The sequence below is a fragment of the Heteronotia binoei genome, chromosome 6 (genome assembly GCF_032191835.1).
Source record: "Heteronotia binoei isolate CCM8104 ecotype False Entrance Well chromosome 6, APGP_CSIRO_Hbin_v1, whole genome shotgun sequence".
NCBI classification, from domain to species: Eukaryota; Metazoa; Chordata; class Lepidosauria; order Squamata; family Gekkonidae; genus Heteronotia; species Heteronotia binoei.
The window spans coordinates 147,094,398-147,119,288 of NC_083228.1; the positions used below are offsets into that span (position 1 = coordinate 147,094,398).

The window sequence follows — 24,891 nt, forward strand, 5'->3', positions numbered from 1 at the left end:
TCCAGAGAACTGGGCAAAGGAAGCTCTGACTCTTTCCTTCCTTCCCCAGGGGACCAGGAGGGGGAGGACCCCAGCCAATAGAAGGCAGAGAGACTTGGCTCTGTAGCTCTGCTGTGTGACTGAGCGAGTCTGGCGAAGGCAGCCCTAAGTCTCCCCTCTTCCTCCCCAAAGCAGGAGCCTAAGCCAATGGAAAAAGAGGTTTGCTCTGTAGTTCCTGTGCAATTGAGCAAGCCTTCCAAAGCAAGCTATGATACAGAAGGAAGCAAGAAAGAGGGAGAAGAAAGCAGATGACAGCCAGTTGCTAGGAGGCCTGATAGGAGCTCTCTGGGGGTCTGATTTGTTGAAGATATCTATGCCAACTGAATCTCTTTCCACATTCTAAGCATTCAAAGAACTTTCCCCCCTGTGTGGGTTCTCTGATGTAGATGAAGAGACGCACTTCGACTGAATCTCTTGCCACACTCTGAGCATTCAAAAGGTTTCTCCCCTGTGTGGGTTCTCTGATGCTGCTGAAGAAACGCACTTCGACTGAATCTCTTTCCACACTCTGAGCATTCAAAAGGTTTCTCCCCTGTGTGGGTTCTCTGATGCAGTTGAAGAGATGCACTTCGACTGAATCTCTTTCCACACTCTGAGCATTCAAAAGGTTTCTCCCCTGTGTGGGTTCTCTGATGCAGTTGAAGAGATGCACTTCGACTGAATCTCTTTCCACATTCTGAGCATGCAAAAGGTTTCTCCCCTGTGTGGGTTCTCTCGTGCTGCTGAAGATGGCTACTCCGACTGAATCTCTTTCCACACTCTGAGCATGCAAAAGGTTTCTCCCCTGTATGGGTTCTCTGGTGCTGCTGAAGAGATGCACTTCGACTGAATCTCTTTCCACACTCTGAGCATTCAAAATCTTTCTCCCCTATGTGGGTTCTCTGATGCAGTTTTAGATTGCCACTCCAACTGAATCTCTTTCCACACTCTGAGCATGCAAAAGGTTTCTCCCCTGTATGGGTTCTCTGGTGCTGCTGAAGAGATGCACTTCGACTGAACCTCTTTCCACACTCTGAGCATGCAAAAGGTTTCTCCCCTGTGTGGGTTCTCTCGTGCTGCTGAAGATGGCTACTCCGACTGAATCTCTTTCCACACTCTGAGCATTCAAAAGGTTTCTCCCCTGTGTGGGTTCTCTGGTGCTGCTGAAGATGGCTACTCTGACTGAATCTCTTTCCACACTCTGAGCATTCAAAAGGTTTCTCCCCTGTGTGGGTTCTCTGATGCTTTTGAAAAGGGCCACAGTGAATGAATCTCTTTCCACACTCTGAGCACTCAAAAGGCTTCTCCCCTGTGTGGGTTCTCTGATGCTTTAGAAAAAGGCCACTGAGACCGAATCTCTTTCCACACTCTAAGCATTGAAAAGGTTTCTCCCCTATGTGGGTTCTCTGGTGCTTCTGAAGATGGCTACTCTGACTGAATCTCTTCCCACACTCTGAGCATTCAAAAGGTTTCTCCCCTGTGTGGGTTCTCTGGTGCTGCTGAAGATGGCTACTAAGACTGAATCTCTTTCCACACTCTGAGCATTCAAAAGGTTTTTCCCCTGTATGGATTCTCTGATGCCGATGAAGAGACACACTGTGACTGAATCTCTTTCCACACTCAGAGCATGCAAAAGGTTTCTCCCCTGTGTGGGTTCTCTGATGCTTTAGAAAAAGGCCACTGTGAACGAATCTCTTTCCACACTCTGAGCATTCAAAAGGTTTCTCCCCTGTGTGGGTTCTCTGATGCAGCTGAAGAGACACACTTCGACTGAATCTCTTTCCACATTCTGAGCATGCAAAAGGTTTTTCCCCTGTGTGGGTTCTCCGGTGCTGGTGAAGAGTGCCACTCTGACTGAATCTCTTCCCACACTCAGAGCATTCAAAAGGTTTCTCTCCTGTGTGGGTTCTTTGATGACATTGAAGAGTGCTATTGTGATTGAATCTCTTCCCACACTCTGAACATTCAAAAGGTTCCTTGCCTCTGTGTCCTTTTTGATGCACAAAGAGCTGTGATCTCTTTTTGAAGTACTTGCTACATTTTCTGGATGTACATGCTTTAATTATTCCCTGCTTTGGAAAATGTACATTAAACCTTTTTCCTTTTCTCTTCTCATCCATAAGGCTGCCTTCCTTTCTCTTAGGTCTGCCTCGCTTTCTATTGTTTTCTTTCAGATCTTGAACTCCATCTGGCAACTGCTGGACAAGTTCCTCACCCTCCTCGTTTCTCTGATCATCATCTGCTGGAATAAAGAGAGAGATCCCTTTAACGCGTGGGAAGGCAGGTAAGGTCCAAAGACATCTCTGTGACTGCAGGTGGAAAGGACTGACGGCTCTTCAGCCTCCTCCAGCTTCCCTGATCTTAACCACCTCCCCCCTTTCCCCAGTGTCTAGTTTTAAGGATACCTCATCCCGTCAAGAGCCACAGCTAAGCTTGCAATGCCAATTACACCCCCCCACACACACACACTCCCAGCTCATGCAGCCAGAAGCAATGCAAGGTTCCAACAACACAGAAAGATTTATTGAAGATGGTGCTTGGCAACTGAAAAGAATAAGAAGTGACTTAAAAATAACCAACCAGACAGTACAAACTAGCTCTCTTCTAGTGCCCTTAGGCAGACTTACAGGTCAAACCAGATGCTAGGGTCTTGCTTTCTGGCTGGCTGGATATCCCAGGAGATGTGGAGACTCATCCAGCAGTGCCCCTTGCTGCAATACAGGAAACTCCCCCCACCCACTAAGGCAGAAGCCTAGGGTTTTATCAGAAAGGACCAGGAACCCCCAGAAGCAACTGAAGGGCTTTCCCCAAAAGACTCACTGCAACAATGAACCCGCTGCTGTTTCGCATGGCAGCACGGGAAAGAAAGCTTTGAGATCAAACTCCTGTAGCTAGAAGGGAGGGGCCCTGTGAACACAGCACTGGATTCTCACCCAGCCAGCGGTGCAGTAATGTTAAATAAAACAGAGAAACCTAATTGCACAACCTGAAATAGCACGCTGGAGGACGAAAAGCTTATTACAGTGTTCTTGCTCAGGAGGAGTTCCTAACTCTCCGAATCCCAGACTCCAGAATGTCTCATTCGCTCCTTACCAACGGGGTGCATGACTGTACCAAATGAAACATTGCTCAGAAGTGAAGCAAAAAAGCTGCATGGCTGTTCCTTGACTGTTCCCTGGACATAACCGTGCAGGATACTCACTCTCAGCCAACTCACTCGGAAAGGAAATGTGTTCTTGGGATCCCCTTGAGAAATTCTCCAGCCTTTCTCTGGATGTGAGGATGCTGTCTTTCTCCAGTAAAGCCTCTCTTATACTTCTATCTTCTTTTGGGGGAGGAAGGGGAGAGAGAGAAATCATTCTTATATGGGGAAGGAAAGAAATTCAAAAGTATAAATTCTTCTGGAAGGATAAACCAAAAAAACCCCTTAAAAATACACTTAAATCGTTAGCACTCATTGGTCTTAAAGGTGCTTTCTTTGTATCTCTCCCATGTGATCCAGGGAACTGGGCAAAGGAAGTTCTGGCTCTTTCCTTCCTTCCCCAGGGGCCAGGAGGCGGAGGAGCCTCAGCCAATAGAAGGAAGAGAGACTTGGCTCAGCAGCTCTGCTGTGCAACTGAGAGAGTGACAAGAGAAAACTCTGTGACAACCAGCTTCAAAAAAGGAAACAACGAAAGTGGCCGCCCTGAGCCACTTGTGGGAAGGGCAGGATATAAATCCCGAATAAATAAAAATAAAATAAATAAATAAACAAATTCTATAATCGGAAACACTCTCATACAAAATATCCTATATTAACACACACTGATGTACAGAACACCCATGTTTAATGTAGAGGAAGGACAGAAATAAAGGTAAGTCTTAAACTTCAACCAATAGTCCTTCAACTTTACAGGAATCTACGGTCCAGCAGCTCTTAAGGAAACCACGTAGAGCTCCAAATCCCAAGTAGTCTAGTACAGCAGATAAATCTTGCACACAGCAGTCTTGAACACAGTGATGAAGCAGTGGTTTATATCCCCCTGTTTCACTAGAAACTTTGACCAGCTTTCATACAAAGCATGGCAAGATTCCGATATTTTTGCAGACAATTAAACTACAATCTCCAAGGTCTTGCCAACTGTGTAGTTGAGAGAGCCTGGCAAACTAAGCTCTCCCTCCCCGCTTCCTCCCCAAGGGAGGAGCCTCAGCCAGTGGAGAAAACAGAGACTTTGATCTGTAGCTCCTGTGCAACTGAGCAAGCCTGGCAAGGCAAGCTGTGATGCAGAAGGAAGCAAGAGATGGGGAGAAGGAAGCAGATTACAGCCAGTTGCTCGGGGGCCTTATAGTAGCTCTCTGAGGGCCTGAATCGGCCCCCAGGCTGCATGTTTCACACCCCTGATTTAGGCTATAATTGGAATACTTATGTAGTAACAAGGAAAGCAAGCACCAGTCGTTTCCAACTCTGGGGTGACGTTGCTTTCACAAGAGGTACTATCTAATATCAGATATTTCATGCGTAAGATAAAACAGTGAGCTTTTCATGATTTTCTGTTGCTGAGCTGTAGAAACTGCACTGTTTAGTGGTGTCTTGGTTTTAAATCCTTCATAAATCTTTCTATGTTTTAGAAGGGCCGGGATTAGGAAAAGAGAAATCAGAATCTAGCCCCTTCCAGCGTCTTTTTGAGTATCTCTGTTCTGGCCTAGCCTGACCACAGCATGAAATCTTCAGAGGAGGAGGACTCCTCAGGAGATGGGGAGCCACGCATGGCTGGCTCTGAGTCAGCAGAAGCCAGGAAAGAGGCAGGCTGACCAAGACTCACCACCACCAGCTGATCCAGAGCCACCATTCAGCCCTAATGCAGCAGGGGAGGGTCACGTGATTAAGAAAGGCTGAGGGACTTGGAAATCTTCAGTCTGGAGAAGAGGAGGTTGAGGGGGGACATGATTGCTCTCTTTAAGTATTTCAAGGACTGTCGCTTAGAGAAAGGTGGGGAGCTGTTCCTTTTGGCAGCAGAGGAGAGGACTTGTAATAATAGGTTTCAATTAAGGGAGGGAATGTACATGCTGGATATTAGGGGAAACTTTTTAACAGCAAGAGTTGTTCAACGGTGGAATTGTTGGGAGCCTGGATGTTGTGGAAGCAACAAGTCATCCTCTTAGACTTTATGACCACAATACCTGACCCTTTCTTTGCATGACCTTGGATTTTGACTTCAGCTTTGTGACTCTCTGGCTTGTGCAGGACCCTTGGACCTCCAGGCTACACTCTCTGGTTTACCCCTTCTGGTAACGACCCTTTGGCTGGTGCACTTTTGGTCTGTGGACTTCTGAGACTGAACTCTGGAATCTGTGAGAGCACCTGAACATGTCTGGCTTGCTGGCTCTCATCCCCACCCCTGCCTCCGGCCAGGACACCATCTCTGGTTAGGGGTGATGGCCACATCACTGGCCTCAGTTGTCCCCAGGAAAGTATCTGAAGAGGCTTCAAAATGATGCATTGCTGTGCAATAGTTCGATTCATGCATCATCCCATGAGGAGCAATTCACACCTTTGGCACTTGTGGAAGATCCTCCTTACCCAGAGAGATGACGCTCCAATAGTTCTCCTGCATGACTTCCCTGCAGAGGGTTTTCTGGCCCGGATCCAGCAGGTCCCACTCTGCTGTAGTGAAACGGACAGACACCTCCTCAAAGGAAAAGGGGCACTGGAAGAAAAAGTAGATTCCCTCATGAGAGATGATGCCAGGCAGAGACTGCACCCTGGAAGGGAGTTGTCTGGGATGGAATAGGATGTATGGGTTGATATGGGTAAAGGGAGTGGTGGTCAGAACCTCACTCACCTGGAGCATTGTAGAAACTGCAGGTGCAAAAGCCCCCACGAGAAAGTAAGAGGAAACCCAGACTGTCCCCTGCTCATTTCCCCTACCTGGACTATAGATAAAGCGGCTGTTTCCACAACTCTGGAAAGATGATGGATCAGCATCTCTCCACTGCCTGTTAGGAAGAGAAAGGAGGAAGGTGTCAAGCAATTAGATTTCAAAGTAACCAGTCCTTGAGTTGAAACAAAGCATGGCTTTATTGATAATCCATATGCATCTATTGAGCTAGGTATTGGAACTGATACATAGTAACAGCAGAGAGCATACTTAAAGATGGCAGATCAAAGGTTCTCTAAACAAAGCTACAAATTCTAAACAATACTGCATTCATGTGTGAATCTTCACACGGTTACTTTCTTATCTCTCCTGTGGTTTCTTTTCCTGGGACCAGGCTTGAGAACCTGTCCCTGGAGGCGCTTATCTTCAAAGAGCAAATTCCTGCATTTGTTAGTAAAAGCGAAAGAGGCGCAAAAGAGGCGCCGGCTATTTTCTACTTTGATGTGCCAAACTTAGTTCATGGTTAGTAACATTTATGGAGCATTGCAAATACATTCAGTTATCCATATACTATCAGAGGAAAGTTTATTAATTAAAGTTTGGTAATTAAAGTTTGGTAATTAAAGATCCGCCAATGCGGTCCAAAGATCTATACCGCAGTATAATTGTATCTACTAGACTGGTTTTTAATTTAATGTTTTAATGTTTTATTGTTCTATAATGTAATTCTAATGTTTTATTTATTATGGTGTGTTTTTATGGATTGCTGTTAGCCGCCCTGAGCCTGCCAAGGTGGGGGAGGGCGGGATATAAATGAAATAAATAAATAAATAAATAAATAAATTTAACATTGCTTGACAGAAGGCTGTTTGTTGTGACTCTTATTCCACTTGCTTGTTTGTTCTTCACTTCACACACTCCCTTCCCAGGAGTTGGAAACCTTGTCCTGTGCACACTCAACACAACCTTTTGCTAAACTGTGGGAGAGGTAGAAGAGAAGTATCCATGAGCCTCAGGGGGTGATAAAAGTTTGAGACTTCTGTGAGACGTGAAAATGTTCCCTGTGAACTCTGGAGTTCCAAAGGTCACAGCATCCCTGCTGGATCAGACCAAACGCCCAGGAATTCCCTTCTCCTGCCAGCTGGGCTCTTGAGTCTGGACTCGGGGCGGAAATGATGTCACATGACATGTCACCCTCACATTCAGCCCACAATCCAGACCCACTTGAGCGCTTCTGGAAAATCCAGGATAGTATCAGAGCCAAGCTTCACCCCAAGTCTCTGGTGTTTGAGGAAACATCCGGTCATCCCTCCTGCAGCACCCTATTCCCTTCAGCGGCCTGCCAGGTGCCCCTGTAAGAACAGGCACAGAAGCAGAATTTTCCCATGGTTATTCGCTCCCTACAAACTGGGTTCCAGTGCTAACATAAGAACATAAGAGAAGCCATGTTGGATCAGGCCAACGGCCCATCAAGTCCAACACTCTGTGTCACACAGTGGCAAAAAATTTTATATACACACATACACTGTGGCTAATAGCCACTGATGGACCTGTGCTCCATATTTTTATCTAAACCCTTCTTGAAGGTGGCTATACTTGTGGCCGCCACCACCTCCTGTGGCAGTGAATTCCACATGTTAATCACCCTTTGGGCCTTAGCCTTACCACAAGAGAGGGCATCTTGGGCACCCTCCTGGGCCTGCGCCCTCTGCCCTTCCTCCAAGGAACTTCGTTCTGCCTCAGGGAATGGAGCTTCTCTCTCCAAGGATGGTCCCCACATCTGAAAGAGCAGCGAGTGAGAAGGGGAAGAAATGGAACGGAAAAGAGACCAAGCAATGGATCCTGCCCCACTCCCAGACTGCACTCTTCTATTAGCAGACCCGGTGAGATACCTGGAGAGAGAGAAGAAATTCTCTAGCAGAGGGGGCTGCTGAAGGAGGCTGTTAAATCTCCCATTTGGATGATTAACACTTGGGCAAATATCTCTCAGGGAAACTTTAGAATATCACTGCTTGAATTGGACACAGCTGGAGGAAACCCCCTCACCTGCTCTGCCTGCCTCTCCTCCTCGGCCTGACTCAGGAGGAAGCCTTCGGCCAAGGCCACCGCCTGGGAACTGGTCTCCGGCCCACATTCCCTGACCCAGCGCTGCATTTCCTGGGGCAGGAGGGCTAGGAACCTCTCCAGGATCACCAGGTCCACCATCTGCTTCTTGGAGTTCCTCTCTGGCTTCAGCCAGTGGCTGCAGAGTCGATGGAGCCGGCTGCAAACCTCTCGGGGCCCATTAGCCTCACGGTACTGGAACTGCCAGAAGTGTTGGCCATGCACCTCTGAGATCTCCGTGACCTGAGAAGGTGTCTCTGGCACGGGGCTTTCCCAGCCTTCACCACCACCCCCAGCTTGGGTGGGAGGGGGGTCTTTGCTTGCTGCCTTGCCAGCTGCAGCTCCTTCTGGGTCCTGCTCTTCCATCTCCCTCCCCTTCTCTTGGGTCACCTCTGACTGGATAGAGATGCCTTGAGTCACCTGACTGTAAAGAAATACAGAGACAGTCACGTCACAAGGAAAGCGAATGAGAATTGCCCTGCTGGACCAGAACTAAAGTGCTTCTTGTGGGTTGTAGACCAGGTTTAAAACAATTTTGTTATATGACATAGCAAGCTATTTTACACATGCCTGCTTCATTCTTTGGAAAAGTTAATTGTGTCTGTTGGGCTCTTTAAGGATGTTACAAGCTTAGCCTCTCATTACATGGGTTCAGTCTGTCCAAGGGGCTAATTCTTAAGGGAAACTTGAGCCGCAAAAGGACCAGAGGGACTGGTGACCGCTTAACCGTTGTCTGTATCTCTTCAGTAGACCTGAAGGGTTAGGCAAGAGCACCTTTCAAAAGCCATGAGGTCCCCCTTTGAACTGCGGGGTTCACCTGGTTAGATCTCCAGCAATCATGTCTTTTGGGGAGGCTGAAAACCAGCTCCTCATGGCTCTTGTCACAACTAGAAGGAGACTCTCAATGCAGTTTGCAGGATTGGATATCATGGTAATGTAACCACAGGGGGTCAGTTAATAACTCTCAACATTGCACAGTTAAGAAGGTAAATTTACTTATCCATCTCCAATTCTGATATATGCGTCTCTATGATTATCCCCCAAATGAAATCCAAACAAACGGTGATCAGGTAAACTGAGCTTGCTATCCCTGTTTGGTCCTTGCATCTCTTAAGCATCTTCATTATGTTGTATGCTAGTTTGCTGGTCAGGGGGAACGGGCCATTTCCAGCAACCACTCTGGTTTGGGGTTCAACCCAGGCAGGGCCTAGAATAGCTTTCACCTTCCCAAGCCCACACACACACCCCCGCCCACACACCAGGGGGGGGGGGCTGACAGGTGACCCCACAAGGAGGAGGGGGGACTCGAACCCGGCTCTGCCAGATATGAGTCTCTGCCCTGAGCCACACGACACCCCACTGGCTCTCAACTTGTCCCCGGGCAGTTCAGGTGTGCAGGGAAAGGGAGCGGCGGGGAAAGGGGTGCAGAAAGGTAGCCCCGCAGCAGAAGACAGGCGAGAGGAAAAGCATGGAGTCTGGGGAATGGCAAAGGGCCCTTCTTGATCCTCTTGGCGGCGGCGGCAGCAGCGTCCCGGGGGCTCCAGGCGCGCCTCCCACCCCCCCCCCCCCCGTCTCCCCTGGGTGCTGCAAGGCCCCTTCCCTACCTGGCCGCCTCGCCTTCCCCTCCTCCGGCCCTCGGAGCTGCTGCTGCTTTTGCAACCGGGGGAGGGTCGCAGGAGGCCCGGCTGCTGCTCCTCCCTTCGGCCCCTCCTGCCCCACCGGCGCAGCACCCCCCCCCCCCCCCGCAGCAGAGCTTGCACGCCTTCCGTTCCGGCGCTCCCTTTGCAAAGGCCGGGCCCGGGCATGCACGCCTTCCTCCCCTTCCCTTCCGGGATTCCGGGCTAGGAAAGGGGCTCCAGCGCCCCCTGGGTCCGGCCTCTGCTCTGCCGGGATCGCAGCTCTTCCACACGCCTGGACTCCTCTGGGTTGCAGAACAAGAGAAAAATATCCTGCCCCTTTTGCAGGGAGAGCTCAGCCTTGCAGCCTTCGTGCCTTTGGGGGCTGGTCCCAGACGCCTGGGAGGGGCCTCCTTGCACCGGGGGCAGAAGGAAGGAGAGTTTTTTCTCTCACAAACAAGGGAAGGATTAATCCTTGAAACCCAGATTTTTTTTTTTTAGGGGGGTGGGGGGAGGGGGTCATCAGCACTTTGGGCTGCCCAGCAAGCATAACTTTTGTGCCCAGAATCCTAGAGAGGCAGCCTGGCATGTTTCCCTGGGCATTCAGGAAGACACCTTCACTTCCTGTGGTACCCACCTGTGATGCTGCCTTTCCCTAAATCAGACCCCTCCCCTTGGTCCATCCAGGCCAGTATTGCCCACTCAGACTGGCAGGGCCTCTGCAGGACCTCAAGAGTCCTTCACATCACTCACTCCCCAGGAGGGTCTTTGAACTGGAGGTTGGACAGGAGACCTTCTGCATGCCAAGCGGATGCTCTACCCTGAGCCACAGCCCCCCCTCGCCTAATCCCAGCTTTCCTTTCAGCCTACAGACAGTGCTAGTCCTCAGTGCTCTCAGGCAGCCGCCCAGCCCGGAGGCCCATCACAGCCAGTGTTGTCTGCTCACACCAGCAGCAGCTCTGCAGGGTCTCAGGCTGAGGTCTTTCGCATCACCCACTGCCTGGTCCTTTTAACTGGAGATGCCAGAGATTGAACCAGGGACCTTCTGCATGCAGAGCAGATGCTCTTCCACTGAGCCATGAGCCTCTGGGCCATGGAAAGAGGGAGGGGCACTCTGCCTTTTGCTAAAGGACCATTCATCTCTCAAGAGTGCCCATCGTTCTGACTGGCAGCCGCAGCCTGGTTCCATCTGCGGACAAGTGGAGACCGTTTCTTTTGTGCAGCTCCTGCTTGTTACAGAAAGCATCCCAGTGCCTAACAAACTTGGGCCTGGCGTGACTTTGTCCATGGGGTCTCTAAGAGTCGGGCTCGACTGTGCGACTGAACAACAAAAACAAGGTGGGAATAAAACAACAGAGAGAAGAGAACTTTTAAGAGCCTGAGCAGGGAGCCATTATTTCCAGCCAGGAGGGCAAAATGAGCACAGAAAGGGGCCGACAATAACCTTCCCCAGGCAGCTGCCTCTCTGACCTGCGTTGCCCCAGCCCCCCCTCCTTGGATGGAAGTGGATTAAGAAGGGGGGGGTCCTTTCTTGCTGGCTGCTGCAGCTCCTGCTGCCACTTACTCAACTCCCAGGAGGAAAAGAAGGCCTTCCCTCTGCAGCAGGGCCTGATATGCCTTCTCCAAGGCTCCACCCCGAGTGTTGATTGGCCTTCCCTTTCCCTCCAATTCCACCCCTGAGTAGGGAATGGCCTTCCCTCCAATTTCACTCCAGTCCAATCACAGGGCTCAGAGGTTGCCTGGGAAATCTAGGCCTCTTGCGAACTTTACAGCAGGCCTCAGAGGCCTCCTGGAGGGCTTTGGCCTCAGTCGTGGGATCATGACAGGGGCAGGGATGCTCTTTCTTCTTGGGGCTTGGGGGGCAGTGGGAGGGTGCTTCTGGAGGTCTGACCCCACTGAGATGGACTCCCAGATGGCCCTTGAGTGTTGGACTGGGTGGGCCACTGGCCTGATCCAACATGGCGTCTCTTCTGGCCTTATGCCTGCGGCACCGTCGCTACACAGAGTTCACCAGGCTTGTGGAAAGTGAAGATTCTCTGCAAGATGAGGAAGAAAAGCTAATTCCAGCTCAATATTGTTGGGCACTCTGGATGGATAGCACCCAAATCCTAAATTAATTCTTTATTCGCAGTTTTGCTAAACATTGTGGCTGCGTTTTGACTGTTGAGATCACACAAATGTTTCCCACTGTTGTCACTTCCTAGTCTGGACCAGCCTCACCCCCCGAAATCTCCAGGAATCTCCCATCCAGTGGTTGGCAACCTCAGCCCAGGGGACACCCACGCATTCCCACATTCAAGGCCATGCTGGATCCAGGGGAGCCCTTCTGGTGACTGGGGCCCTGGAAGCCGGACTTTGGTGCCACCTTCTCCAGGGCTAGGGTGTGTGTGTTGCATTTCTGCCCTGGGAGCTTCAGGGATCACTTAAGGAAGGCTTGGAAATGGGATGCGCCAAAGCAGCAAAACGAGAGGGGCTCCTTCAGAATACCACCTGCAGAGCAGCTTCATCGCTTGGGGGGGGGGAGGAAGGGGGTCCCCTTAAAGGCTTCTGGCCAGCAGGCCCCTGGGCAGGTCAAGCACAAGGGGAAGGGAGAGCCAGTTTGGTGTAGTGGGTAAAGTGTGCGGACTCTTAAATGGGAGAACCAGGTTTGATTCCCCACTCCTTCACTTGCAGCTGCTGGAATGGCCTTGGGTCAGCCATAGCTCTAGCACAGTTGCCCTTGAAAGGGCAGCTGCTGGGAGAGCCCTCTCAGCCCCTCCCACCTCACAGGGTGTCTGTTGTAGGGGAGGAAGGGAAAGGAGATTGTAGGCAGCTCTGAGACTCTGTCCTATAAAGGGCAGCTTCTGAGATTGTCCTCTCAGCCCCACCCGCCTCCCAGGGTATCTATTGTGGGAGAGGAAGGGAAAGGAGATTGGAGACAGCTACTGTGAGAGCTCTTTCAGCCCCACCCACCTCACAGGGTGTCTGTTGTGCGGGAAGGAGCTAAAGGAGATTGTGAGCCGCGCCGAGTTGCTGATTCAGAGAGAAGGGCGGGATATAAATCTGCAAAAAAAAAAAGTGGGGGGGGGGTTTCCCCCTAAACCCTTCTGTCCAGCAGCCTCCAGGAGGGGGCTCCAGCCATGCCTCCCTTCCCAGCGACTGCAGCAGGACCCCCCCGCCCCCCAAAAGCCGTTCCAGAGGCGGGAGGGTTGCTTCCCAGTCCCTCCCCTGGAAGGAGCTGCCGGCTCCACCACGGCTCTGCAAGGTGGAGAAGCCGCCCGACCGGCCCCGGCTCAGCTGGGGGAGCCGGAGTAGCCAGGCACCCCGCTCGGAGCTGCTGCTGCTGTTTTTGCAACGGGGCCGAGCGCAGGAGGCCCAGCAGCGGCTTTCTCTCAGCCCCTCCTGCCCCAGCGGCGCCACTCCAACAGTCCCGCCGGCAGCAGAGTGGGCATGTCTCCCAGAGGCTCCCATTGGAAAAGCCAGGCCCGGGCAGGCAGGCCTTCCTTCCCTTTCCTTCAGGAAATCAGGGCTGGGAAAGGGACTGCAGCGCTCCCTGGGCCCGGCCTCTGCTCTGCCAGGGTTGCAGCTCTCCCAGCAGCCTCTCCATGGGGCGGGACCGCTTTGGGTTGCAGAACGAAAGAAAATATTTCTTTGCCCTTTCACCACACCCCCTCCAGCCTAGAAATAGCAGCTCTCCAGCAGCCCTGGCCTCACTCAATGCACAGCAGCCAAGAAGGTCAGAGCGCCTGCTCCGACTGCAACGCCACTGAGGATGTTCTCCGTAGCCGAGAACGAAACATCTGGAAGAAAAACTTTCTCCAGTAAAACACGGCACTTGAGCCCAAAAGATTCTACAAACCCTAATGAAAATATTTCTCCTGCACCTTTCTTGGGGAGAACAATGCAGGAGTCAAGGGGCACCTTTAAGACCAACCCATTTTTATTCAGAACGGAAGCTTTCATGTGCTCTCTAAGCACAATTCCTCAGACGAGGAATCAGCTTTGCAGCCTCAGTGTCTTTGGGTGTAGGTGCCTTGCACCGGGGTCGGAAGGAAGGAGAGGTTTTTCCTATTGCAAATCCTTGAAACCCACAATGGGAGGGGGGGTATGTCATGAGCACTCTGGGATGCCCCCTCAAGCATCACATTTGTGCCCAGAATCCTAGGCAGGCAGCCTGGCAGCTGTTTCCCCGGGCATTCTGGGAACTCTGGAAGCCCCCTTCGCTTCCTCTGATACCCACTGATGGAGCTGCCTTTCACTGTATATCACTAAATCCATCCACTCAGGCTGGCAGGGCCTCAGAAGCCCTTCACATCACTCACTCCCCAGGTCTGTGAACTGGTGTTGAACAGGAAACCTTCTTCATGCCAAGCAGATGCTCTCTGCCCCTGAACCACAGCCCCCCCTCTCCTCATCCCAGCTTTCCTCTCCGCCTACAGATGGTGCTAGTCCTCAGTGCTCTCAGGCAGCCGCCCAGCCCTGGGGGTCCATCACAGTCAGTGTTGTCTGCTCACACCAGCAGCAGCTCTGCAGGGTCTCAGGCCGAGGTCTTTCGCATCACCCACTGCCTGGTCTGTTTAACTGGAGATGCCAGAGAAGAGACCCCTGAAGTGATTCCTATCTATAAGATTTACAAGGCCCCCTCCAGGACTTCTTTTGTAGCAGGAACTCCTTTGCATATTAGGCTGTACTCCCTGATGTAGCCAGTCCTCCTGGAGCTAACAGTAGGTCTTGCAGTGCTAGCCCTGTAAACTATCAGAGGATTGGTTACATCAGGGGTGTGTGGCCTAATATGCAAAGAAGTTCCTGCTACAAAAAAAAGCCCTGGCCGCCTCCTAACTCTGACCTCCTGAGTCCTTTGCAGGGAAGTCTTTGTGTCTGGGGCTTCCTGGTCTCACCGCTGCAGTTCGAAGCACCATCTCTTGGGGTCGTGGTAGATAACTCACTGAAAATGTCAAGACAGTGTGCATCTGCAATAAAAAAGGCCAATGCCATGCTGGGAATTATTAGGAAGGGGATTGAAAACAAATCAGCCAGTATCATAATGCCCCTGTATAAATCGATGGTGCGGTCTCATTTGGAGTACTGTGTGCAGTTCTGGTCGCCGCACCTCAAAAAGGATATTATAGCATTGGAGAAAGTCCAGAGAAGGGCAACTAGAATGATTAAAGGGCTGGAGCACTTTCCCTATGAAGAAAGGTTGAAACGCTTGGGACTCTTTAGCTTGGAGAAACGTCGACTGCGGGGTGACATGATAGAGGTTTACAAGATAATGCATGGGATGGAGAAAGTAGAGAAAGAAGTACTTTTCTCCCTTTCTCAGAATACAAGAACTCGTGGGCATTCGATGAAATTGCTGAGCAGACAGGGTAAAACGGATAAAAGGAAGTACTTCTTCACCCAAAGGGTGATTAACATGTGGAATTCACTGCCACAGGAGGTGGTTGCGGCCACAAGTATAGCCACCTTCAAGAGGGGTTTAGATAAAAATATGGAGCACAGGTCCATCAGTGGCTATTAGCCACAGTGTATGTGTGTATATAAAATTTTTTGCCACTGTGTGACACAGAGTGTTGGACTTGATGGGCCGTTGGCCTGATCCAACATGGCTTCTCTTATGTTATCTCATTTCCTCCAAGGCAGGAAGTGGGCTGGGGAAGTCACAGCTGATGTGGTGAACAGGACAGGCAAGGGCGGATTCTTATTTATTTTAAAAATTACTCTCCATAAGTGGGTGCTGGAACATGCAGGCTGGCCTACTTCGCAGGGCTGTTCTGGTTGGGTTTGTTTTTTCATAAGCCTCCCAGCGGGGCACTGATGCTCACAAGCACAGACTGCATGGGGGGGGGGGGAGAATCTCTGTACCCTTACAGTGGAGTGGCAGTCACTTGTATCGCTAGGTAATTGGTCTCAGGTAATTCACACGTGGTCAAATTTTTAAGGAAGAAGAAGACAACATTGGATTTGTATCTGGCCCTCCACTCTGAACCTCAATCTCCTTTACCTTCCTCCCCACCCACAACAGACACCCTGTGAGGTGGGTGGGTCTGAGAGGGCTCTCCCAGAAGCTGCCCTTTCAAGCACAGAGCCTCAGAGTGGCCCACAATCCCCTTTCCCTTCCTCCCCACCCACAACAGACACCCTGTGAGGTGGGTGGAGCTCTCCCAGAAGCTGCCCTTTCAAGGACAGAGTCTCACAGCGGCCTACAATCTCCTTTCCCTTCCTCCCCCACAACAGACACCCTGTGAGGTGCGTGGGGCTGAGAGGGCTCTCCCAGAAGCTGCCCTTTCAAGGACAGAGTCTCAGAGCGGCCTTTCCCTTCCTCCCCACCCACAACAGACACCCTGTGAGGTAGGTGGGGCTGAGAGAGCTCTCCCAGAAGCTGCCCTTTCAAGGACAGTCTCAGAGTGGCCTACAATCTCCTTTCCCTTCCTCCCCCACAACAGACACCCTGTGAGGTGGGTGGGGCTGAGATTGCTCTCCCAGAAGCTGCCCTTTCAAGGACAGAGTCTCAGAGCGGCCTTTCCCTTCCTCCCCACCCACAACAGACACCCTGTGAGGTGGGTGGGGCTGAGAGAGCTCTCGCAATAGCTGCCTTTTCAAAGACAACTCTAGGAGATCCATGTCTGACCCACGGCCATTCCAGCAGCTCTAAGTGGAGGAGTGGGGAATCAAACCCGGTTCTCCCAGATAAGAGTCCGCACATTTACCCACTACACCAGTAGTGGCCAAACTTGCTTAACCTAAGAGCCACATAGAACAAGTATCAGCTATCTGAGAGCCACAAGACATGAATGTCAGACGTTTGAGAGCCGGGAGGGAGGGAAATAGATGGTGGAAGGAGGGAGAGGTGAAAAGAAAGCAACTTTAAAGGCATTCTCCAAGCCGTCGACTTGCTTGGCTTGAAGAAGTGATTTAAAAAGACAAATGCCTTCTCCAAACTGGCCAGTGGGACTTGGGGGCTTCAAGAGCCACATCATGTGTGTGAAAGAGCCACACATGACTCCCAAGTTTCCATTGGGCCACCCCTGCGCTAACTGGCTCTCGGCTGGAGATGCCCATGTTCAGTGCCCGCTTTCCTTTTTAAGTCTGGTTTGGGGGCAGCCAAGAGGGTTGCCTGATCCTGGTTTTTGCAAACAAGCAGGAAACGCAGTGCTGAACACGTCAATGCTGAAATATATTATTTCACTTCAAATCAAGATTGAAGCCGTGTTGAATACACACAAATGGGGTGATTTGAGTCCCTATCCAGTCCACGCAAATTCTGACCTGTAAATTCTTAACAGCTCTACCACAATGTGCAAAATGGTTTAATGCTTGAATTTAAATGTTTTATACTTAATTTCTATTTATGTTAGATTCCTATGTTGTAACCCGCCCTGAGCCACTTGTTGGGAAGGGCGGGATAGAAGTCACAAAATAAATAAATAAATAAACAAACATCCAACCAGAGCGATCCTTAAGTTTGCAGCTGTAATTGAATTCAACGATGTGATGCACCTGTTGTCAAAATGGTGCGCTCCCAGTGTTTCAGCAGCTTGTCAGTGCCACCTGGAGGCTGGCAACCCTGACTGTATGGGGGGGGAGGGGGTATGGTCAAGCTGTCCCTCATTGTCTGCTCCCTTGTTCCCACCTCTCCAGCTTCATCTGAGGAAGGCCTCCTCTAGGTACCACCCAGCAAATGGGCAAAATCACCAACTGACCAGCCTTCTCTGCTGTGGCTCCCACCTTCTGGAATGGCCTCCAAGGGGCTTTCGCCGCTTTCTGCAAATTATGCACATCTGGGTCATTTCCCTGCCTGACCTCCTTCCTGGCCTTGCTCATCATGTGGGACAGAGAGGGACCCTCTTGCAGAACTGCCCAGCCTGGGGCAGCTTTTCCTCCCAGCTCCCCCCCCCCTCCACTCTTTTCCCATCCAGGCACCCCCCAGACTGGCTTCTCAAGGCCCCATCCTCCAGCTCTCCTGCAAGCAAAGCCAGATCCCCAAAGGAGGACGTTGGAGGACATAATATTCATCTCCTCCTTTTTGTATCCTCTCTAGGAAGTTCAGCGCTGTCTGCTTCTTAACCTTTTACTGTCAAGTGCCTTGCCGTTTTGGTGTTAGGAAGAAGCTGCACTGTTTTGTTTTTTGCTAGGCTGCTCTGCTCCTCTGCTGGGCTGCTTATCTCACTGGAACAATTATATACATTCTTTTCAACTGGCCAGCAAAGTTGCTAAGGGTTGCCAAGGTGATAGCCGAGAGGCACCTGGAAGGGGATGGAGGGCATTTAGGAAGGGGGGGGATGAATATTCCCGCTTTTGCTTCCTGCTTGCTTTTAAACTTATAACGGTTTGAGATAACCTATATAAGGGGGCAATTTGCCCGCCTAGTTAGTCCTTGCAAAAACCGCCATGCCTGTAACCCGTTGTCAAGGGACAATAAACAACCATTTATAAAGTGGACCATTTGTGCTCTTTAAACTGCGGGGGGTCGTGCTATTTACTAGCTGCTGTGCACAGAAGCTGATAAAAGAATTACTTTCATGGCAATATTTGTTTTCCAAATTAAGCAGATTCAAGGTGCCTTTAAAGTGCCAACTTGGTTGAGAAAATCTGCCCTTTCTGTCGAGAGGTTTAAAACTTTGCTGTGGTCACTCAGACATGTTGTCAGCCCAACAGAAAGCTTGGCAGGAAGACAAAGGGAGTGAAAAATTAGCCCGAAGGAGACAGGGACCATCCAAGTGATGCTTCAGGAGGTCTGCTTATCTGTCGGGGGCTTTTGAACAGCAGGCCTCTTTTAAAGGGTCACGGATGTGAGCCAATAACAATCAACAAGAAAGGGCATTCAGTACACAAGACAACAGAGTTAGGGTTAGAACCAATCAGAAATCTAACATCAGAGCTGAAGCAAAGTGTAGGTTTTAACATGACACAATGAATGATACAAGATTAATATTGTAGGATCCTTCTTCCACCAAGTTAAACACAGTGGCAGACTCCACAGTCCCTAATATGTTCTCCAAGTAACTTTGTGAGTCATTTTGTACAGTGCAGGTCTCTTGCCTTGGTAGAAAAGCTCTCTTGATTCAGTCAGTTTTGCAGAGGATCCTGACCTCATGCAGGCCGCGCCCCAACAGGTGTATCGGTGGTTGCTGAATCTGCCCACTTGCAGGCTGGCACCTGCGGAAGACCTCACCCAGAGGAGAGGAGCTCTTGTGGTGGCACAGAGGGGGAGAGGCGGTCTGGCAAATACAAGTGCCCAAGGCTTTCTATATAATAGCCAACAAATTAAACTGAGCCAAATAACTAACCGATGGGCAGCCAGTGGGGAAACTATAGAATGGGAATCATATGCATGCTCCATCTAAGTTCGCAAAGGACGATAACAGCAGAGCTGCAGTGTTCTGCCCCAACAGGAGTTTCTGACTTGATTTTGAGGGAAGACCAATGCACAGTGCAGCAGTGTTTGAGCCCAGCGACACCTTGAAAACCAACAACATTAGAGGCTTAAGTGTGTGCACACATTTCAGAGGTGCACATGCGCACAGAACCTTACAGGCGGAATAAAACTTCGTTGGTCTTGAAGGTGCCTCTAGACTCAAACGCTGACCCGCTGCTTCAGAATAACACGGAAAGGAAAGAAGGTTGGATGAAAGAGGACAGTGCTATGAGGTCTGTCGGGAAAGGGAAATATGAAATGACAGATGGGAGGAAGAAATGACAGGTGCATCCCACAAGTCCTTGCGAGTTACCACTAGGAATAAATATGGAAGTTTTATTCCTAGTAGGCAAGTAAGACTCTGTTGCTGAGGCCCCCTCCCCGTTGGGTTTTTCTCCCCCACCCCCAAAGTGATTCCTATTTATAAAATTTAACAGGCCCCCTCATTCCTCAACAGAATGGGCCAGAGGGCAACAGGAGCTGACCTCCTGCGTCCTTCACAAGGAAGTCTTTGTGTCTGGGGCTTCCTGGTCTCCCCACTGCAGTTCAAAGCACCATCTCCTTTCCTCCAAGGCAGGAAGTGGGATGGGAAAGTCACAGCTGATGTGGTGAACAGGATTGGCAATGTTGGATTTTTATTTTAAAAGCTCCTCTCCATGAGTGGGTGTTGAACATGCAGACTGACCTACTTCACAGGGTTGTTCTGCTTGTTTTTTTCCGCCAAGCCTCCCAGTGGGGCACTGATGCTTACAAGCACAGACTGCATCAGAGTGGGTGGGGGCTCTCATCCTTACAATGGAGTGGCAGTCCCTTCTGTCATCAGGTAATCGGCCTCAGGTAAATCTAAGAAAGCTAGGAAGGCCCATGTTCAGTGGCAGTTTTCCTTCTTAATTCTGGTTTGGGGGGCGCAATGAGGGCTGCCTGGTCCTAATTTTGAATCTCTTTCCACACTGTGGGCATTCAAAACGTTGCTCCCCTGCGTGAGTTCTTTGAATGCCACCTTTAGAGCGCCACCTTCACTGATTCTCTTTCCACACTCTGAAAATTTAAAAGGTTTCTCCCCTGTGTGAGTTCTATGATGCAATTGAAGATGGCCACTCCGACTGAATCTCTTTCCACACTCTGAGCATTCAAAAGGTTTCTCCCCTGTGTGGGTTCTCTGATGCCGATGAAGATGGCTACTCTGACTAAATGTCTTTCCACACTCTGAGCATTTAAAAGTTTTCTCCCCTGTGTGGGTTCTCCGATGCAGTTTTAGACTGCCACTCTGACTGAATCTCTTTCCACACTCTGAGCATTCAAAAGGTTTCTCCCCTGTGTGCGTTCTTAGATGCTTACGAAGACTGCTAGAGTAACTGAATCTCTTTCCACACTCTGAGCATTCAAAAGTTTTTTCCCCTGTGTGGATTCTCTGATGCAGTTTTAGAGTGCCACTGAGACCGAATCTCTTCCCACATTCTGAACATTCAAAAGGTTTCTCCCCTGTGTGGGTTCTCTGATGCAGTTGAAGATGGCTACTCTGACTAAATGTCTTTCCACACTCTGAGCATTTAAAAGGTTTCTCCCCTGTGTGGGTTCTCCGATGCAGTTTTAGACTGCCACTCCGACTGAATCTCTTTCCACACTCTGAGCATTCAAAAGGTTTCTCCCCTGTGTGGGTTCTCTGATGCCGATGAAGATGGGCACTCCAACTGAATCTCTTCCCACATTCTGAACATTCAAAAGCTTTCTCCCCTGTGTGCGTTCTTAGATGCTGTTGAAGACTGCTAGAGTAACTGAATCTCTTTCCACACTCTAAGCATTCAAAAGGTTTTTCCCTTGTGTGGGTTCTCTGATGCAGTTTTAGAGTGCCACTGAGACCGAATCTCTTCCCACATTCTGAACATTCAAAAGGTTTCTCCTCTCTGTGAATTCTTTGATGTAGTTGAAGCTGGCCACTCTGACTGAATCTCTTTCCACACTCTGAGCATTCAAAAGGTTTCTCCCCTGTGTGGATTCTTTGATGCAGTTGTAGATGGTCACTCTGACTGAATCTCTTTCCACACTCTGAGCATTCAAAAGGTTTCTCCCCTGTGTGGGTTCTCTGATGCCGATGAAGATGGCCACTCTGACTGAATCTCTTCCCACAATCTGAACATTCAAAAGCTTTATCCCCTGTGTGCGTTCTTAGATGCTGTTGAAGACTGCTAGAGTCACTGAATCTCTTTCCACACTCTGAGCATTCAAAAGGTTTTTCGCCTGTGTGGGTTCTCTGATGCAGTTTTAGAGTACCACTTAGACCGAATCTCTTCCCACATTCTGAACATTCGAAAGGTTTCTCCCCTGTGTGGATTCTTTGATGCAGTTGAAGATGGCCACTCTGACGGAATCTCTTCCCACATTCGGAACATTTAAAAGCTTTCTCCCCTGTGTGCGTTCTTAGATGCTGTCGAAGACTGCTAGAGTAACTGAATCTCTTTCCACACTCTGAGCATTCAAAAGGTTTTTCCCTTGTGTGGGTTCTCTGATGCAGTTTTAGAGTACCACTTAGACCGAATCTCTTCCCACATTCTGAACATTCGAAAGGTTTCTCCCCTGTGTGGATTCTTTGATGCAGTTGAAGATGGCCACTCTGACGGAATCTCTTCCCACATTCGGAACATTTAAAAGCTTTCTCCCCTGTGTGCGTTCTTAGATGCTGTCGAAGACTGCTAGAGTCACTGAATCTCTTTCCACACTCTGAGCATTCAAAAGGTTTTTCGCCTGTGTGGGTTCCCTGATGCAGTTTTAGAATGCAACTTAGACCGAATCTCTTCCCACATTCTGAACATTCAAAAGGTTTCTCCCCTGTGCGGATTCTTTGATGCAGTTGAAGATGGCCACTCTGACGGAATCTCTTTCCACACTGTGAACATTCAAAAGATTTCTCCCCTGTGTGAGTTCTCTGATGCAGTTGAAGAGTGCCACTGTGACTGAATCTTTTTCCATGCTTTGAACATTCAAAAGGTTTCTTGCCTCTGTTTACTCTTTGGTGCACAAGTAGCTGTGATCTAGTTTTGAAGTACTTGCTACACTGAGTGGATGTACATGTCTTAATTATTCTCTTCTTTGGAAAATGCGCATTAAGCCTTTTTCCTTTTCTCTTCTCATCCATACAGCTGCCTTTCTTTCTCTTAGGTCTTCCTTGATTTCGACTGTTTTCTTCCACGTCTTGAACTCCATCTGGCAACTGCTGCTCAAATTCCTCACCCTCCTCGTTTCTCTGATCATCCCCTGATGGAATAAAGAGAGAGATCCCTTTAACACCTGGGAGGGCATGTAAGGTCTAAAGGACGTAACTAACTGCAGACAGAAAGAACTGATGGCTCTTCAGCTTCCCTGATCTTAACCACCTTCCCACTTTCCTCAGAATGTCTAGCATTAAAGAATATCTTATCCCCTCAAGAGCCATCGCTGAGCTTGCAATGCCAATTCCCTCACACACACACACACACTCCAGCCTCATCTAGCCAGAAGCCATGCAGGGCTCCTGAATGCCATGAATTTCCATGGTTCCTGAATGCCATGATTGATTGATGATGGTGCTCGGCAACTGAAAGGAATAACAAGTGATTTAAAAATATCAAAGCAGACAGTATAAGCTAGCACTCTTGCTTCTATTGCTCTCAGGCAGACTTCCAGGTTAATTCAGATCCGAGCCCTGGCTGCCTGGCGGGCAATCCCAGGGGAAGTGGAGACTCATCCAGCAGTGCCGTTTGCTGCAATCCAGTGAACCCCCCCAGGGAACGAGGCAAAAGTGTGGGATTTTATCAGGAAGGACCAGGAACCCCCAGAGTTCCTCTTGCTGCAATCCAGGAAACCCCCCCCCCCAGGCAACAAGGCAAAAGTGTGGGATTTTATCAGGAAGGACCAGGAACCCCCAGAGCTGATCAAAGAGCTTTTCCCAGATGACATTGGGCTGCATGACTGTACCAAACTAAATCTTGATCAGAAAGAAGTGAATGAAGAAAACCCCCATGGCTACTCCTTGCCTGTTCCCTGGACATGACCGTGCAGGATACTCACTCTCAGCCAGCTCATTTCGGAAGGAAACCTGTTCTTGGGATCCGCTTGAGAAACTCTCCAGCCTTCCTTCGGATGTGAGGATGTTGTCTTTCTCCACCAAAGCCTCTCTTATACTTCTGTCTTCTTTGGGGGGGGGGGAGGATGGGGGGAGAGAAATCATTCTTATCAGAGCCGGATCTACATATTTTTGAGCACAAAAATATGGTTTTAAAAATGGAATACTTTTTTCTATCGGCATTACTTTGAGAAGGAGATCAGATCAGAGTTTCTTTATTTATGGGTAAACAATTTTATTAGTAACATATGGTAGCAGAACTATATCTACAACTTATAAAGAACTTAAGCTAAAAAAAAAAAATTCTACCCCATATCTTACTTTCCCCCTCCCCTCCCTCCGTTACTTGACCCCCGCCAGTGTTATTTTTTTAAAAAAATAAACAGGTATTAAAGGTACCCTTAACTATTAAGAAAAGACAAAAAGACCCCCCCAATGGTTATATTCTTATTCTTATTTTAAACGTCTTAATCCTCATCAAAGATTGTCCAATGTCCTTTTATTTTCCACTCTTTCTCTACGTATCTTCTGAATTTCTTCCAGTCCAACTTAAAAAGTTCCAAATCATAGTCTCTTAGTTTTCTTGTTAATTTGTCCATTTCACTCCATGACATAACTTTTGTAATCCAATCCCATTTTTCTGGAATTTATTCTTGCTTCCACAGCTGCGCATACAATGTCCTAGCAGCTGAGAGCAAGTACCATATTAAAGTTCTATCTTCTTTTGGAAATTTTTCCATTTGTAATCCCAACAAAAAAGTCTCTGCCTCTTTATTAAATTCATATCCCAAAATCTTAGAAATCTCTTGCTGAATCATCTGCCAAAACATTTTAGCCTTTTCACAAGTCCACCACATATGGTAGAAAGAACCTTCATGTTTTTTGCATTTCCAACACCTATCTGGCATCTTATTATTCATCTTTGCTAATTTTTTTGGAGTCATATACCATCTATACATCGTCTTAAAACAGTTTTCTTTAATACTATGACATGTTGCGAGTTTCATAGAGTTCTTCCATAGATATTCCCAAGATTCCATCTTTATTTCTTTGTTTACATTAATTGCCCATTTTATCATTTGCGATTTCACTACTTCATCTTCTGTAGACCATTGTAAAAGTAGTTTGTATACTTTTGAAATTAATTTCTCATTATCTCCAAGCAGAACTCTTTCCATTTCTGTTTGCTCTTTCCTTATTCCTTCAGCTTTAATATCATTCTCCACCAGACTTTTTATTTGTTGCATTTGAAACCAATCATATTTGTAACTCAATTCTTCTGCAGTTTTCAATTCTATTTTCCCACTTTGTTTTTTTAGCAACTGGTTGTATGATAGCTGTTTTTCTTTGGCTGTTTTAGCCGTTAACTTTATCACTTCAGCTGGCACTATCCACAAAGGTCTCCTCTCATCACCATATTTATTATACTTTATCCATACGTTTAATAGACTACTTCTTATATAATGGTGAGAGAAAAGACCATCCATCTTCTTTTTCCCGTAGTACAAGTATGCATGCCAGCCGAATTTTTTTCCATGACCTTCCAACACTAAAAGTTTTTTATTTAACAACGTTATCCATTCTTTCATCCATACTAAACAAACTGCTTCATGGTAGAGTTTCAAATCTGGTAGTTGGAATCCACCTCTCTCTTTTGCATCTGTCAAAATTTTCATTTTAATTCTTGGTTTCTTCCCAGCCCACACAAATTCTGAAATTTTCCTTCGCCATTTATCAAACTGTTTAGCATCTTTCAGAATAGGAATAGTTTGAAACAAATACATAATCCTTGGTAGAATA

The 24,891-nt window shown here is 48.7% G+C and overlaps 1 protein-coding gene across 1 annotated transcript in view; it reads right to left on the minus strand.

Moving 5' to 3' along the window:
• Positions 1–386: 386 nt before the first annotated feature.
• LOC132574419 (zinc finger protein 658B-like) overlaps positions 387–24,891 on the minus strand; it is a 35,149-nt gene continuing 10,644 nt past the window's right edge. Inside the window, exons 6-10 of the mRNA XM_060242777.1 lie at positions 23,037–23,159; positions 21,997–22,244; positions 21,609–21,747; positions 20,030–21,458; positions 387–2,001 (exon numbers count right to left, since the gene is read on the minus strand). Of these exons, the coding sequence (XP_060098760.1) occupies positions 387–2,001; positions 20,030–21,458; positions 21,609–21,747; positions 21,997–22,244; positions 23,037–23,159 (3,554 nt within the window). The remainder of the gene's footprint in view (positions 2,002–20,029; positions 21,459–21,608; positions 21,748–21,996; positions 22,245–23,036; positions 23,160–24,891) is intronic.